The following is a 17,306-nucleotide window of genomic DNA, read 5'->3' on the forward strand; positions in this document are numbered from 1 at the left end:
AGGAATTTCCCATTTTTTTTTACATTTATTATCCTAAATGCTAGTTCTAGTATTTTGTAGAAAATAAATTTCATATATCAATGAAGCTGATCAATTACGATAAATAGTTCCTATATATAATGGAAAAAGGATGCATATATAGTGGAAACTAAAAAAGGATTTAAAAAAAATATAATGAAAAAATGTGAAAGGTACAAGGTTATTAGTGACGAGGCAAACAAAATATAGACAACAAAAAGAAATGAAAACCAACAATTTTAAACAGCTGATTAATAAAGGCGTTTTCAGAAAATGTAGTAGTATTTCTTTTCATATACTAATACATTATTTAAAGTAAAGAAATATTGCATACGCATGAAAAAAACAAGTACTCCTAGTTTAGTTAATTGACTAATGTCCAGCTCCAGGGCTCGGAGGAGATGTTATTTTGATATGTCCAGCTCCAGGGCTTGGAGGAGATGTTATTTTGATACTATCACGAATTAAAGCTCTATTGGTTGCTGCATGGCCTGAGCCGCTGTGGCTGGGCCCGCTGCCGGTCTTCACGGCCCAAGCGGAATTGGTTGCTGCATGGCCTTCGCTCGGCCCGCTGCCGGTCTTCACGGCCCAAGCGGAATTGGTTGCTGCATGGCCTTCGCTCGGCCCGCCACCGGTCTTCACCGTCCTCGCTTCGTTACCAAAAACAAAAACAAAAGAACATATAAGAAGACCAACAAGAAGATTCGAGAAAATTATGCCACCTCTTGCCATTAGTTACTAAGGAATTTCTACAAATTTTTGATTTTTTTTTTCAAGATGTGTAAGTTGTTGTGTGATGGTGGGAGAAATTGGAGGTTTTCAGCCTGTTATTTATAGACTGCATTGATTATGGGAAAATGTTTTTTGAAAGGATAAATTTATTGTAATTGTCTATTTGTAAAATTGGTCGGATTTTGTACCATGAAAAAGATTTGGAATGTATTTTAGGGTAATTAAAGTCCAACCTTGACTGGTTAAATTCAATAAATCCACAACATATGTTTTGTGAAAGGATAAATTTATTGTAATTGTCGATTTGTAAAATTGGTCGGATTTTGTATCATAAAAAAGATTTGGAATGTATTTTAGGGTAATTTAAAGTCCAACTTTGACCGGTTAAATTCAATAAATCCACAACATATATGGAATATTGAATTGAATATTTGGGTTAACGAAATAAATTCTTATTTTGCTTGGTGCGCTTTTTTGAGATTGTGCCTTCCAAAAGATGATAAGTAATTAGGAGAGATACCTTATTTGGTTTATATAATTCCACACTGAATATTTTTACAATTGATATAGGCTTTAGAGCTTAACAATCGACCCTTTTGAGTGCGAAGTTATGATGGTAATAGTTACGATTAATTTGTTATTAGGTCATCACTTCGAGTTCTCAATTGTCACAACAACATTAGTCGTGATTGGTTTTTTTCGTCAAGCCACCATACAGAGTCGGCTCCAGATGCCTATATTGGTGGCATACTTCTTTTGCATGTCACAATTCCATAGACCATAGATTCAAATCAGTCACAATTCTAGACCATAGATTCGAATGATTTGAGATCTCAATAAAAACATCAACATTATTGATTAAATAAATATGAAAATTTATTCCAAAGACTAATCTTATAGGATAAATAACTCATTTACTACCTCCATATCACAGTAAGAGTCACATTTGTCATTTCGGTTCGTTCCATAATATATAATAGAGTCATATTTCACTTTTACTATAAATGGTAAGTAGGCTTCACATTACAATAACTTATTCCACTCACATTTTATTATAAAACTATTATAGATAAATGAGACCCATAATTCAATAATTTATTCAACCAACTTTTCTTTACATTTCTTAAAACTTGTGTCCACACCAAATATGAATTTTATTGTAGGAGGAATGTAACAGTTTATAAACTTTAAACAAGCGGCCTTTCATCCGATGTGAAATAGCCAAATAGGTAACGAACTCATTATTTTGCTCAAAACTTCTAAGTAATTTGTTTAATAAGACATAATTAATATCTTTTATAAATATTACCTCCTTCCTACTTGGAGTCATATTTGATGTAGGCATGAATTTTAGGAAATGTAAAGAAAAGTTGGTTGAATAAGTTAGTGGACTATGCGTCCCACTTATATATATTCGTTTTATAATAAAATATGAGTAAAAATAAATTGGTGGGATGAAACGAAATAACAAAATGTGATTTTTATTGTGTGACGGAGGAGGTAGTAGTACTAAATAACCATTCATTATGATTTTCCAAACGCGATTTGTGGTTTAGAATCAAAGTTTTGTAACCCAATTCTATAGCATAGTATTAATTTCAGGATTAATTCTCAAGCAAATAGGTATAAAACAGTAAATTCTAGTCGGTTCAAGATTCTTTATACCAAAAGAATCAACTAATATTAATGGCAAAAAAATGATACTCCTATCTTAATTTGACTATTCAAAAGCTTTTAAAAAACATATTAGTAAAATGGAAATTGAATTAACTGCCTGCGATGTCTTGTTTTATAATTAACCCTATAAAAACTGTAATTAGAAAGAGACAGAACAACTTTGAAATAGGCATTTCCGCAATGTTCTGCGACTGCAACTCATCTGCTCTTCATGAATATTAGTCTCATTTTCATCATTTTTCCTTCTTTCCCTAATTCCTATTATTACTTTACCAATTATGGTTTACAAATGAGGCTATATTTCATGGAGTGATATGCTACAACAACTACATACCGTATGTGAAACAATCCATGATACATCAATATCAACTATGGTTTACAAATTTTGTTGTTGGCATGTTTTATTTTACAATTTTTATAAATATCAAAATTCAAACATAAAATTTTATTAATTTCTTTGAAGTTAGAGAGAAATCGAATATACAAGACTTTTAATTTTGTAAATATTAATTTCAATCTAATTTATTAAATTTTAATACAAAGATTTATCTTTAAAATGAAATTTTCGAATGATCCATCTAACAATAAAGATATATCGACCGTAGATCTTCGCAATTCCCCGTTATCATAATAAAAACGATTTTTTTTAATAATTAAGTTTATTAAAATCATTAGGGAGGTAGATTGATCATAATAATAAACGAAGCCACAAATATTACAAGCAGTTATACAAGAGTTAAACACCATTAAATAATAAAATAAAAAAGAGGAAATTGAAAAGGGGCAGAAATGAAATTGGAACGAAATCAATCAAATCTCACCAATTCGATCATTTGCTTCGGTGATTGAAGCTCATCTTCTCGAAGTACTTAATCGAGAGTAAGGAAAGCGAGAGATTCACTTCATCCTTCCCCCACCGCGCCTTCGACCTCGCCGGCCCCGGCGCCGGAGCTGGAGGAAGGCCAGGCCACGAGGAAGGCGCCGCCGCCGCAGCAGGAGGCGGCGCGGGCGACGACGACGCCGGCTTCAGCAGCGGCCAGAGGTGGCTCGAGTAGAGGCGGCGGAATCCGCCGAGCGCCGACACGACGGCGCGCAGCTGCGTCGGGCTGCGGTGGTAGTGCCTCGTGCAGATCAGCTCCCAGATCCGCTCGTCGTGAGCGGTTTGGCGCCACTGGCGGCTGACGGAGGCCGCCTTGGCCAGGGTGGAGCCGTCGTCGACACGGCGGAGCACCTCGTATAGCAGATTCTCGTCCAGCAGCACCGCCTCCGCCTCCTTGGACATTTTTTCTACTTCTTCTTCGCCGTTCTGTTTGATCTTCTTATTCGCGTCTTTATCGCTGGCGGCAGCGGATTCGCCATTGGCTGTGGCGGTGGAATCGGATTGTTCGTCGGCGAAGGGGCGCTTCATCGGTGGATCGAGAATTGGGGATTTGAGGGTTTGGTTAATTGGGGGAAAATGAAATAGATGAGCAGAAGGAATTTGATGAATTGGGTGTAATCAGTGAGGTCAAGATCGGAAATTAATGCCTTTTCGTCTTATTAATATGAAATGACGCCTTTAACCTCGAAGACAAAATTATACTCCTGTACTCTATAACTCCCTCGTCCGGCATTTAGAGCATCTCCATCGGCGGACATCACGGTCGGACCTCGCGGAAGTCCGACCGGGTCATTTCATTCACACCACTTGTGTTGACAAGTTTCTCTCTCTAAACTCTATTTTCAAGTATATCTAGAATGGCTAGTAGTCGTGCGGGTGGTAGTGGCGGGGGCGCTAGTGATAGTGATAGTGATAGTGATAGTGAGAATGAATTGGATGTCGTTGTGGAAGGGGCGATTGATCGATTGCTACGGCAGAGGCAGCAGCGGCGGCCGGCGGCGGTACCTCGGCCGATCCATCGGCGACATCATGTACCCCGGGACCACATTGTTGCACATATTCGGTTGTATCGGGACTACTTTGCTCCGCAGCGTTTTAGGATGCATCGTCCGCTGTTTATGCATATCGTGAGTGCTTTAGAGAGAAGATACGAGTATTTCGGGAGGCGGGGAGGATGCGGGTGGCAAACCCGGACAAACGCCCTTACGAAGTGCCTTTGCCGCAATGTCGAGCGGCGGCATACGGAGGCGCGACCGACATGTTCGACAGTACCTCCACATTGGCGAGGGAAGAACTGCCCCGCCGCCTGGAAGAGGATGCACACTTCCGGCTTCAAAGCCAAGCATCCCACGATGATCCTTGAAGCTGTAGCTGACTATCGGCTGTGGATATGGCATGCTTATTTTGGAGTCGCCGGGTCGAACAACGACATCAACGTCCTCCAGTCATCGCCCCTGTTCAACGATCAGTGCAATGGCGTTGGTCCCGCCATCAGTTTCGTCGCCAATGACAACCAGCACATTATGGGATACTATTTGGCGGATGGATATACCCAACCTGGCCCGTCTTTGTGAAGACGATCAAGCATCCGATCGGACAAAAGAAGTCCTACTTTGCGAGCCGTCAGGAGGCAGCGCGCAAGGATGTTGAGCGGGCATTTGGTGTGCTCCAGAGTCGATGGGCGATGGTGAAGGGTCCTTCACGGATGTGGTATATTCCCAACATCGGCGACATCATGTACGCATGTATCATTTTGCACAACATGATTGTCAAAAGTGAAGGTGACGAACTGACTCAGTGGACCAACGAAGATTATACGGGTGCTGGTCCAAGCCACGGTGTGGCCAGCGCGAATGTGAACATGGGGGTACCTCATGGAGAGGTTGAGCGGTTACGCGCATTTGCCGACATGCGGCAAAGAGATGCATATATTCGACTTCAGGAGGATATCATCGAAGAGGTTTGGACGCGGAGGGATGGACGTTGATGTGGTTAATTTTTTTTATTAACTATGTAATTTTTTTTTCGAATAATGTATGTTTTTTTTAATGAAATATTCGCATTTCCCGTTCGTATTCGTGTCGAAACTTTAATTCCATAAATTGAATAATTGTGAATTTAATTTTATTGCGGGAAGTCCTAGTGCAGGGGAAGTCCTAGTGATGTGGCAGTGGGATGGGAAGTCCTAGTGATGACGTGACGTGAAGTTTTTGTGGGAAGTCCTAGTGGGAAGTCCGCCACGGGAGATGCTCTTAGGAGTCCCGGTTGACCATTTTCATCCGTCCGGCATTAGGAGTTTCGGTTAGACATTTCCGTAAAAAGTGAAAAAAAATATTATAAAATAAATCACTAAAAAGCACAAGTGAAAACACATCCGAAGAATAAAGTATATAATAATGCAAATGAGTCCTACATTTTATTATATCACACTCCAATTATTACACACTCAAACATTTCTTAAAACCCGCACCCAACTCAATCGGGACTCCTAATACCAGACGGAGAGAGTAGCATTTTGCAGGGTATAACTCTCCCAAAAAATAGGCAAACTTGTATTCCATATGACATGAGTTTTAATCTGCAATTGCTAAAGTAAAAGAGAGATCAATTATTTTTAGAAAAAAGATAGGTAAAATGTAGTGGAAGTAGTGTTAGTGGATTGTGAGGTCGACATTATTATTAGTGTGTAATTGGTTAATAATTTTCCATATTTATATTTTGTCTATTTTTGGGGGACATGCCAAAATAGTAAAACTAGTCTATTTTTTAGAGACGAATATAGTATAATGTTATTATTAATTTAAAAGTTATTAGAATATGAATTTTCTTAATAAAATTTGAGTGCTAAAGATGTCAATTAATTATTGACGAAAAAAATAAAAGTTGCGTCAATTAATCATGGAGGTGAAATATTGCAACCTAATATGATTTCAAATTAATTTTAAGAATGTAAAATAAGCTAGAGTGGCCGCGATGTGCAGGGTGACTGCCACTCTCCTCCTTGGATGTGTGATGTGTGTGCGCACACCTAACAATTATATATGTAGTGAATGTCGTGGGAATGGTGCATGCACTTAGTTGGTAAAACAATTCCTTTCTAACTAGTACTCCACTAAATATGTTGGAGGTTCAAATTACTATAGTTAAGACTATATACATAATATTAGGAATGTGATCAAATGCAAACTCTAAATATTGTACAAACTCCAAATTATAATTTGGACCGTTAAAAAATATTATCAGATGATAAAATAATAGCAACAAAAAATGTTAACACAATGTCAACGGTTGATGCTGTGTTGAAATTGTGTTGACACTAAAATCTTAAAATTTACACAGTGTTGACATTGTATTGACGTTGTGTTGAAAAGTTTGCAGTTTGTATAATATAAGTTTGCATTTTATCTTGACTTCGTAATATTATAAGAAATCAATGGAAAATTTTATACTCCCTCCGTCCCCCATTAGGAGTGACAGTTTGACCGGGCAAGGGTTTTAAGAAATATATAAAAAAAGTTGGTTGAAAAAGTTAGAGGAATGTGGGACCCACTTTTTTATATTGGTTTTATAATATGCGAGTAAAATGAGTTAGTGGATTGTGAGACATACTTACTATTTATGGTAATGAAGTGTTACTCTTAATTGGGGACGGACCAAAATGGAAATTAGTAACTCTTATTCAGGGAACAGGGGGAGTTTTTTTAAAAATAAATTTTGTTTTGGAAAGTTCATAAGCTCAAATTCATTAAGGAAAAACCCAGCCTTGATAATACATAAATTAATATCCATAATTCGGATCGGTTATTTTTATTTCAAATTTACTCAATATAATTCACTAAAAAAAAACTTTTCCAATCTAATACTGTTGTGCCAGTTATATTTATATTTTTAGGTGATTATGTTATTCACACAGTGCCTTATCTTCTAACATATTCTTGGAAATTAATAGCTGAACGTGGCCTTATTGTTGGTGGGCCTGCTTTCATGTCGATATAAGAAAATGGGCTACAGACAATTTTAACTATTTATATGTACTAGTACTAGTATCTTTCTTCTATTATTTGCATAATGTTCAACGACGTAGGATATTCATGCCATTAATCGACTCCAATCCATACATAAGTCTCCAAAGAAATAAAGTACTATCATTAATTAAAAAAATTAAACCCAAGTAAAATAATGGTTCATACCCTCCCTTGGTTTGCATAGAGCCTCAAGGGGCTTAGCCTTAGGTATACTAAACCCTGTGCCATGAGTCATATCCACCAACTCATGGCTCACTCTCTCCCACTCGAACGCATGAATCATCGTCCCCAGGGCCAACCCGAGCACCCTGGTGGCAATACCTCCGCCAGGGCACTTGCGCCTCCCGGCTCCAAATGGGAGCATGAACTCCCCCTCTCTATTCGCCTCGTGCCTCTCCGGCTTGAACTTTTCTGGGTCATCCCAGATCTCCGGATCCCTATGGATGGCCCATAAGTTCACTAGGAGCATCGTTCCTTTTGGTATGTCGTAGCCATCAACCCTACAATCTTCTGATGACTGATGAGGTATGAGAAAGGGCACAGGCGGGTAGAGACGTAGAGTCTCTGTGATCACATTGTTTAGATAACTCAGTTTGGGTAGATCTTCCTCATCTACGAGCCGATCACGTGGCACGTTGGCGTCTATCTCAGCTCTTACCTTATCCATGCTTTCCGGGTGATTCAATAGAAGTGACATTGCCCATTCCATGCCTATTGACATTGTGTCCGTGCCTGCGACCAGCAACACCTGCAAGCGTAAATTTATTGGTTATGACAACGCGATGCAAAAAAATAATTACTCTCCCGCTCGAGAAAAAATATTCAATATTGGTCACGGGTCAGTGTGGGTTCAAAGAAATTGTTTGTAAATGGAAAAGTTGAGAGAAATTTAGGTCTTACCTTATATATCAATTTTATGATAAAATCTTAATGTAAATGAAAAATTTAATGATGGTTGGACGGAAAAGGAAATATATACTACTCCCTCTGTCCACGAATAGGAGTCTCATTTCTATCCGACACGAGTTTTAAGAAATGTTAAGAAACGTGGGTGCAAGAAAGTTAGTGGAATAGGGGTCCCACTTGTATATATTAGTTTTAAATGATATGTGAGTGGAATAAGTTGGTGGAATGTGGGGTCTCTTTACCATTTAAGGTAATTATGAACCGGGACTCCTATTCGTAGACGGACCAAAATGGAAAAACGAGACTTCTATTCGTGGACAACCAAAACAGAAAAACGGGACTCCTATTCGTAGACGGAGGGAGTATAAGATATATAACGACAGACGGTGGGGCTGCAAAATCGTGTGGGTAGAGTTGTTTTCAGGTCGACCTGATAACGATCCAAACTGTTAAGGCGAAACCCGAACACAACATGTAAATCTTAAATCAGAACACGAATCCACCTGTTATCGACATGTTCCTGACATGATAACCTAAGGTGACATATTAAAAGTGAACCCAATTCTAAGTCTAAAAAATACTAGGTATTTAAAACAATGATATCAATTATTAAAAGGTTATCTGAATTCAATCTCGACTCAACCCGAACCTAACCCGGAACCAAACCCGATAAGGATATGAACATGATAAAACTTGACACTGATCCATTGCAGGCGTTTGACGCGTGTAGTGTCAAAAACTGTGAGTCCTAATAGAACGAGGGATTATGAAATTAAACTAGTAGTATGACACTAACCAAGATGATTCCTTTGATGAGCTCGTCAGTGTAATACTCAGGCTCCTCTTCCTGGAGCGACAGGAGGTGGTCGATCATGGTGCCTGACGAGGCCGCTCCGCTGCGGCGCTCGTCCACGAGCTCCTGCATGAACTTGTCCAGCTTCTTCATCAAATCCGCAAACCTCTTCTCAAGCCCTTGAAAATCAAACCACTGCAGAAACGGGAGTAGATCTCCGAGATTGGCGTTCCCGCTGTGCTCGAGCATCTCCCTCATTATGAACCTCACCCGCCTCGCCTCCGCCGCGTCCCCGACGTTCTCTCCGTAGTATCTCTTCCCGGCGATCGTCATCGACAGGACGTTGAAGGCCAGCTCGATGAACTTGGACTTCAAGTCCACCGGCGTTGAAGGATCTCTTCCGAGGTCCTTGATGAAGAGCGTGAGCTCGGTCCTTCGGGTGGCGGAGAAGGCGGCGACGCGGGCGGGGGAGAAGATGTGGAGGGCGGCGAGGCGGCGGAGGTTGCGCCAGAGGGGGCCGTAGGGGGCGATGCTGAGGGTGGTGTTGTTGTAGCTGAAGTGCTTGGTGGAGAGGGTGGAGGGGCGGTTGGCGAAGACGACGTCGTTTGTGGTGAAGCATTCTTCGGCCGCGGAGGGGGAGGTGATGAGGAGGACGCGGCGGAGCCCGAATTTGAGGGATAGAACGGCGCCGTATTTGCCGGAGAGGGTTTGGAGGGTTTGTGTCATGGGCTCTTTGAGGAGGTGGAGATGGCCTATTATTGGAAGGGAAGGTGGGGATGGAGGTTGGTTTTGCCTTTTCCTTTTGTGGTGAACAAGATGTATTACTGTGAGGAGAAGAATTGCAAGTATGGCGATGAAGAGAATGGCTTCCATTTCTGCAAATTAAACTCGAGCTTTGTGTGTATGTGTGTCAAGAAGATGAAATGATGAAGATGGTGTTTGTTTTCTTGAAATTATTGTGAGTTCTTGATTGGATGTTGAAGTTGATATGTGGAGTAAACCAATTCAATATTAAAAAAATGGTAGATATTGCATTTGAATCATGTGATGATATGAACAGATTCTTCTTGTCTCAATGTTATTCCACTATATAATAATTGGAGGGTGTAGTAATATTTTATGTGCAAATTAATATCCTTGTTAGTTTTATTTTATACGGAGTAGTATGTTATTTCAAAAACCTAGATTTTATTAATTTTATAAATTATTTAAAATTAAAGCTCAATTAAATTATTTATTTTGTAGTAGGTAACTTTAAATAAGTGCTGCTTCTAGTATGTATGCAAATTAAAATATACTAGTAATAGTAGTTTGTAACAACCATTCAGATTGCAATCACAGACTCGCAATATTTAACTGCTTGAAAGAGATCCAACTTCTGACTAAGGGGACACTGGGTCCCACATTTTCTTGAGAATTATAGTATGGTCAGTAGTACTACTTATTATTTAAAAAATGGATATTAATGGTATTTGGTCATCATAATGAATAATACTTTACTAGTATAAGGCTTGAAGATGGGTTTCATGAAAAAGTAAATGTCAACTGTACAAAAATTAATCCTTTTTATTTTTCATTGCATCACCAAATTTGTACATTCAAACACGTTACAACCAGCTTGATAATTCAAAGAAAATGATATCTCCTTGGTTTTGCTTCATAGATGAATCACAAAAAAGTCAAATCTCTATTTTATCTTATTTAAACTTTTACATTTAAAAGGTTGGTTTAATTTGCCATCTAAAGTTCTAAACAATGATATTTTTATCAAATTTAATTGATAACAATTCCTAGGATTTAAATCAATATAACGACGTATAATAATCGAAACTCCCTATGCAAAACTCAAAAGGAATACATTCATCTAGCTTATGTAGAATGTAGTTATCATTTACCTATATACTATAATAAAGTGATATATAATCAAAATCGAGCTTCAAAATCTAAGTATGTACCTATATCCGAAGAATTGCTTACAAAATTAATGTCTATATTCATGTTCTTTATATTTGATTATCATTGCTAACATCTTGTCTTGACCTCAATAATCGACTACTCGAATGGTTGAAGTTGGACATTGGGGATTTGATATCTCCATTATTGGCAATAATACTTTTTGTTTGGTACCATGAACTTTGCTTTCTCTAAGTTTCAGACAAATCAGTCTGTCTAGCACTCAATATCTTATTCTACTATTGGATGGTCTTGGAAATATTTGTAATTTTCAATATGTCCAATTAAATTTGTGAAGAAATCCTCTTTATTATATTAGTAATATTATCCACATTGGCTTGTAGTGTTAATCATAAACAAGCTTATGCTGAGGCAACTCTGTTTTGCTTTTTTCTTAGAATGACTACTTACTTGACTTGGAAAAGGGCAATGACTGTTTTGTCGGTGTGAGAATTTGGTTAGAGAGTAAAAAATTGAACACAAAGCTCAATCTTCATAATTTTTGAAGCTTCATGGGATCATACTAGATAGACTTACATGCCATATATGTTGTTTACTAAATGGCAAATTGTGTAACAAATAACCAAATTTGATTAAATTATGGTATTTCTTTCAAATTTAAATCAGGTGAAAGATCATGCAGTTTTGAATTGTTAGGAATCATCTCAGAATGAAATTCTTCGGTGATATAAATATCGTAGTCTATCCGTGATATAAACGACGATGTTTGATTTTAAAACATCAATAATATATTACACGTGGCTACTAGATTTTTTCACCTGTGTGATAATTGTAAAATAAGTCCAAACTTTATTTCATGTTTTTTCCTGGTTACTTTTAAAACTAGAATTTGATTAAAGCTAACAAACTACTGCAAGTAGTAGAAGTATAAATCCAAAGCTATGATAACATAGACACAATGGAAGAACGTGGTCGACACAATGCCTGCAATGGCTTAGCCTTGGACAAAGCTAGGCCGAAAACTTGTTCCATATCCACCAATCCACACCCTTCCCTTTCCCAATCAAAGCATTGTATCAAAGACCCCAAAGCCAACCCCATGAGCCTCATAGCCATCCCGGCACCAGGGCACGCCCTCCTCCCTGCCCCAAACGGCACGAATCTAAACCCGTCATACCCCCCTTCGAACCCTCTGAACCTCTCAGGGTTGAACATCTCGGCATCTTCCCAAACATCCGGGTCCCTCTGGATCGCCCAAACGTTCACTAGCAAGATTGTACCTCCAGGAATGTCGTACCCGCCAACGTTGCAATCTTCGGAAGAACAATGCGGGACGAGTAGCGGACCCACAGGGTACATCCGCAACGTCTCATTGATTATGCATCGTAGGTACGGCAAATTTTGAAGGTCCGACTCATCAAGCAACTTCCCGGGCGCCACGTGCTCGTCTATCTCGTTCCTCTCCTTCTCCAGCTCGTCAGGGTGGTTCAAAAGGAGCGACATCGCCCACTCCATCGTCAGAGCTACAGTGTGTGTCCCAGCAGTGAACATCGGCTGCAATATATAATAAACATGTAAATGTTACGCAGTGACAGATCCAGAACATAAAGATCCAGAAAAGGTTTCCAGCCTGAACTGACCCCACAAGGGAACAAGATCTTTTTTATAAAATTTTAACGAGGGGCAAAATTGTAATCTCACAATAATAACACAAACATAATCCTCACTGGAATAACTCACCATGATGAGTCCCTTGAGGATCTCATCGGTGTAATATTCCGGCTCCGATCGCTGCAACGACAACAACACGTCGACGTAATTCCTTTCCCCTCCTCCGACAGAAACACGATCTCCATTCCTGCATCGAACTTCATCGATCAAACCCTGCAAAAATCTATCCCTTTCCGAATTCAAAGCCTCCATCTTCCTCCGAATTCCCAGCAAATCAATCCATCCCAACAACGGGAAATAATCACAGGCATCGAGAATCTTGCTCGGCCCGAACATGTCGTCCATCACGGGCCCCCGCCTCCCCGCGATCGTCACCATCGCCACATTGTACACCAATTCAAAGAAGACACTCCTCATCTCCACTCTCCTCCACCCGTCGCAATCCATTTCCCGCCAAATATTCCCAAGCATGAAGCGGACTTCTCCGCGGCGCGCGCCAGCCGTCTGGTGGAGGCTGGCGGGGGAGAACAAATGGGCGGCGGTGACGCGGCGGAGGGTCCTCCAATGGTCGCCGTAGGGAGCGAAGCCGATGGTGGTGCTGCCGTAGCCGAGGATGCGGGTTGCGAGGGAGTCGGGGCGGTTGGCGAAGACGGCGTCGTTTCGGGCGAGGCAGTCCTCGGCGGCGGAGGGAGAGGAGACGACGATGGCGGGGAGGCGGCCGAGGTAGAGCTGCATCACGGCGCCGTGCTTCTTGGAGAGAGATTGGAGAGCGCGGTGGGGCGAGGGCTTCAGGAGGTGGAGGTGGCCGAGCATCGGCAGCGCCGCCGGGCCTGGCGGAGGATTGGTGTGCTTACGTGGATTTCTGTAATGGTTAGGAATGAAGAAGATGCAAATGCACGTAAATACGCAGACACAACACAAGAAAATGAACATTTTTTTCAAAGTGTGTTAAAGATGATGAATGTTTTAAGTTCAATCAAGAGTTTAATACTTTAATCAATTCATTCAATTGTACAAAACATTTATTTTATATTGTCTTGGTTTTACTATATCCTACCAAACACCCAAAATAGATAAAATTTCTCATGTAGTTTCGCACAGTTGGTTTTGCCATTTTGGAATGTCCATAATTAAATGATCTATTTATTTATTTTTCCAATTTTACTAACTAAATCTCATGCTTCATTAATACATTACTTTCATATTTAATTATAAAACTATATACAAAAACGGGTCACACATTCCACTACTTTTTCTCAACCATTCTCCTTCACAAAATCAATAAACCCTTCATAAAAATCATTTATTAATAGGAAGAACCGCTAGTAACTTACTGGATTTTTGATTAAATTCTAATTTTGTACGTCAATTTGAATAGGAAAAATTGTCAAAAAATCATGAAATTTGGTATTACTGCTATAATTTTGACATTTCTCAATTATCATGTAGTGCGATATGAAATGATTTGGCAGACTAAAAATACTATATGAAAAACAATGTTCGGCTATTTAAACGTTATTGTTTAATATACTTAATTATTAACGTACTTATATGTGACATGTTAGTAAATTCATATATATATTTGACCATTGAAAAAAATGTCAAAATTACTATAACCACATTTTGATTAACGTCTTGGCGTTGTTGATCGAAACATTGAGGTAAGCCCGTACGTAACTAACGTAATTGTTGTTTTTGTTTCTGCTTCGAATCTGAAATTCTAGAACACAATCTTTTCTGCAGATTAATTTAGCTTTGTCTTATGATTTTGTCGACTTCCCAGCGGAAATTGGATTGGCTTTCCAGTGGACACGAGGCTGGAATTTACGATTTGTGGATGGAATTGAAGAAGTGGCTGTCACAGAATCAACGTAAATCTCTTAACTTAGGAACACAGCAAACCAAGATAGGCTTACGTGAAATTTCACAGGTCATTTCGTCGAATAGTTGGAGCGCATGCGAATAAAAATGAGTGCAAAAGAAGGTAATCCCTGCCGTAGGCATAGTTTTTAAATTTCTTTTACAGAACGTAGAATAAAATTTAAACAATTTACAAAAAGCAAACATACATAGGAGGGATTGATTCTTCAATTCTTGAGGAATTCTGTAAAATATAAAAGATAAAAAGCTCCATAATCGTGGAGAATAAAAGAGATGAAGATTAAAAATGTAAATCTGTATTTTTACTTAATGGATAAGAAACGAGATACAAAAGCTACTTTATACTCTTAGCTCGAGTGTAGATCAGTGCATGTACACTTGCACATACACAATTATTTCTCATAACAAAGGTACTAACTAACTCTCATCTAGAAGCTTCCTTATTCTTATGAACCACGTCACCACATTTTGTATGTACACATCTAATCCAAGCAGCAATCTTCCTTGTTCCATAATAGTTTTCAACATCCCCCCTCAAGATGGACTATACAAACTCTTGAAGTCCATCTTGCTCAAGATCTCATGAAAGGCCGTTGCTCCCAATGGTTTGGTAAATATGTCAGCCAGTTGAAGATTGTTCCTGATATGCATAGGCTTGATCACACCCTCCAAGTATTTTTCTCTCACTGTATGGCAATCCACCTCTATATGCTTAGTTCGAAAAAGCCTTGAATTTTGGGTCAGCCCCAAAACCCCGGGGGAATAGTCATGTAATTTTTTTTGCTCCATACAAAAAGCATTTTTAAATTCTAGATGACAAAGCTCCCAATCTAATAAAAGGGAAAAGATATTGGAGGGGGGCCCCTGGAAAAAAAGTACCCAAATTTTCCCCCCTATATACCCTTTTGGCAACAAGCCTCGCCTTATGTCGCCCACACCCATCGCATGAAATTTCACCAAACCCCCCTTGCACTCAATGGGATGCTTTCCATCAAAAAAGTATAAATTTTTGTTTTATAAAGAAAAGTCCTCTTGAATTTTCCCCGGTATTTTCGACGGAAAAATTATGGGTTAAAACACAACTAAGAACTATGAATGGGAGGTAGCTTGGATAGTGGGAGAGATTGAAAAGGGAAAATTTGGGTATTTGGGGAGGGGGAATTGGGATATAATCAAGGAGTGAGGTAAAACCCTCACCGATCTGGTGGTAGCATGGTGTTTTCCGGGCCGAGTCGAGGAAGGGGGAGGGGGGATGTGGTGGTGTCGGGGGAAAGAGGAGTCCGAGAGGGTTTGGGCATGGTCAATAGTGGGGTAAAAGGGTTGGGGAAAAGTGGGGGGAGAGGAAGAAAGGAAAACAGATTATGGAAGACAACATTTCCGGTAATGATTTCCCCTGTTGTCAAGGTCAAGTTTTATATCCCTTATATCCGTGGGGAAACCAAGAAAAAACACTTTGGGAAACCCTTGGAAAATTTATTCCCCCGGAAAGGGGGGAGGGCATAAGAACCAAAAACTTTCTAGGGGGTAAGATGGTGGTTTTTTGAAAAGAATATGGAAGGGAGGGTTTGATGGGGAGGGAAAGGGGGGTGTTCGTTTCGATTTCCCCGGGGAAAGGGGAAAACACCCCGATTGTTTAGAGAGATTGAAATAGAAAGGGTCCGACCATTTTGGAGGTGTTGGTTTTCCTCAACTCTTGCATTTTTTGGGGGTGTCCTACACATGAGGCCACCAGGGCCCAAAAACACTATAAAGAGAAAAATGTTGAACTCGGGGGGCATTATCCCCGATCATCTTGATTTTTTTGAGAATTGAGTTTGGGGCGATTAAAGAATTGCACCATAAGCTCTCACATGACTTGAATTTCAAAGAATGTCCACACAAATGGGCTTATCATCAAATATTTGAAAATATGAAAACCATGGGGAAATACTGGAGAAAGGTCCCCATACATCACAGGAGAGATCAAAGATGTTTCAAAAAAAATCGAGGGGGAAAGGATGAGCTTTTGTTTAGCTAAAGGACAAATTTCACAAAGAGAAGGGGTTTATTGAAAATCGTAATGAGCATTTATTTTTTTAAAAAGGAGACCCAGCCCTATCCCAAAAATCAAAAACAAAATTTAAATACATTATCAATGGGGAAAATTTCCTAAAAAACAGGGGATATTCAATTAAATGCAAAATATAAAGTTTCCAAAACTACCCCTTCCCAAACAAAGTCTGCCAAAACCAGGAGGGAAACCATGTAGAGCAAAACACTTATCAATAGTGTGATTAGGCTTCCCATAATGAGAGCATTTCCTCTCCCTGCCAAATGAAGAGGAAGCAGCATTCGCTGCAAAAAGCTGTTCACTAGAAACAGGAATGGTCGGAGAAACCACAGATGAAGGAGGACCACCAATATTTCTCTGTCGCTCCTCCTGCAGTACCATAGAGAAGACCTTGGATAGAGTAGGCATGGGAATCATGGATAATATTGTAGATCTGATGTGGGAGAAGTTTGGGCTCAAGCCAATAAGGAACTGCATAGTGCACTCTTTCTCCTGATGAGAGTGCCACCTCCTAGCGCTATCACAATGGCAGGTGTTGCAGGTGCACCAAGCAACCGGCTGAGAGTGACAAAATTCATCCCAAAGAACCCTGAGATTGGTGAAGTAGGAGTTAACATCAGAAGAACCTTGATTTAAGTTCATGATCTGCTGCCTAAGCTGATAACCATGGGCAGAATCAGATTGAGAAAATCGATCGCGAAGATCGTTCCAGATTTCAAAGGCATCGTCCAAAAACATAACACTCGAACGGATCTGGGG

General features: G+C 39.7%; 4 protein-coding genes across 4 annotated transcripts; 1 reads left to right on the forward strand and 3 right to left on the reverse strand.

Annotated features, from left to right (window-relative positions):
* Positions 1-3,085: 3,085 nt before the first annotated feature.
* Positions 3,086-3,922, reverse strand: LOC125219218 (F-box protein GID2). Its single transcript, XM_048121131.1, has one exon. The coding sequence runs from the start codon at positions 3,833-3,835 to the stop codon at positions 3,257-3,259; it is 579 nt and encodes a 192-aa protein (XP_047977088.1). The 5' UTR covers positions 3,836-3,922; the 3' UTR covers positions 3,086-3,256.
* A 242-nt stretch (positions 3,923-4,164) lies between these two features.
* Positions 4,165-5,294, forward strand: LOC125220842. Its single transcript, XM_048122976.1, has 2 exons — positions 4,165-4,674; positions 4,884-5,294. Exons 1-2 carry the CDS (start codon positions 4,165-4,167, stop codon positions 5,292-5,294), a joined length of 921 nt encoding a protein of 306 aa, XP_047978933.1.
* Positions 5,295-7,378: 2,084 nt separating this feature from the next.
* Positions 7,379-10,034, reverse strand: LOC125219650 (cytochrome P450 81Q32-like). The gene is made up of 2 exons (XM_048121680.1): positions 9,035-10,034; positions 7,379-8,080 (listed from the first exon to the last, which is right to left on the reverse strand). Exons 1-2 carry the CDS (start codon positions 9,902-9,904, stop codon positions 7,469-7,471), a joined length of 1,482 nt encoding a protein of 493 aa, XP_047977637.1. The 5' UTR covers positions 9,905-10,034; the 3' UTR covers positions 7,379-7,468.
* A 1,740-nt stretch (positions 10,035-11,774) lies between these two features.
* On the reverse strand, positions 11,775-17,285 carry LOC125220843 (cytochrome P450 81Q32-like). Its single transcript, XM_048122978.1, has 4 exons — positions 16,700-17,285; positions 15,048-15,183; positions 12,686-13,478; positions 11,775-12,499 (listed from the first exon to the last, which is right to left on the reverse strand). The coding sequence occupies exons 1-4, from the start codon at positions 17,283-17,285 to the stop codon at positions 11,885-11,887; spliced, it is 2,130 nt and encodes a 709-aa protein (XP_047978935.1). The 3' UTR covers positions 11,775-11,884.
* Between the last annotated feature and the right edge of the window lie 21 nt (positions 17,286-17,306).

Source organism: Salvia hispanica, chromosome 4 (assembly GCF_023119035.1).
Source record: "Salvia hispanica cultivar TCC Black 2014 chromosome 4, UniMelb_Shisp_WGS_1.0, whole genome shotgun sequence".
Lineage (NCBI taxonomy): Eukaryota > Viridiplantae > Streptophyta > Magnoliopsida > Lamiales > Lamiaceae > Salvia > Salvia hispanica.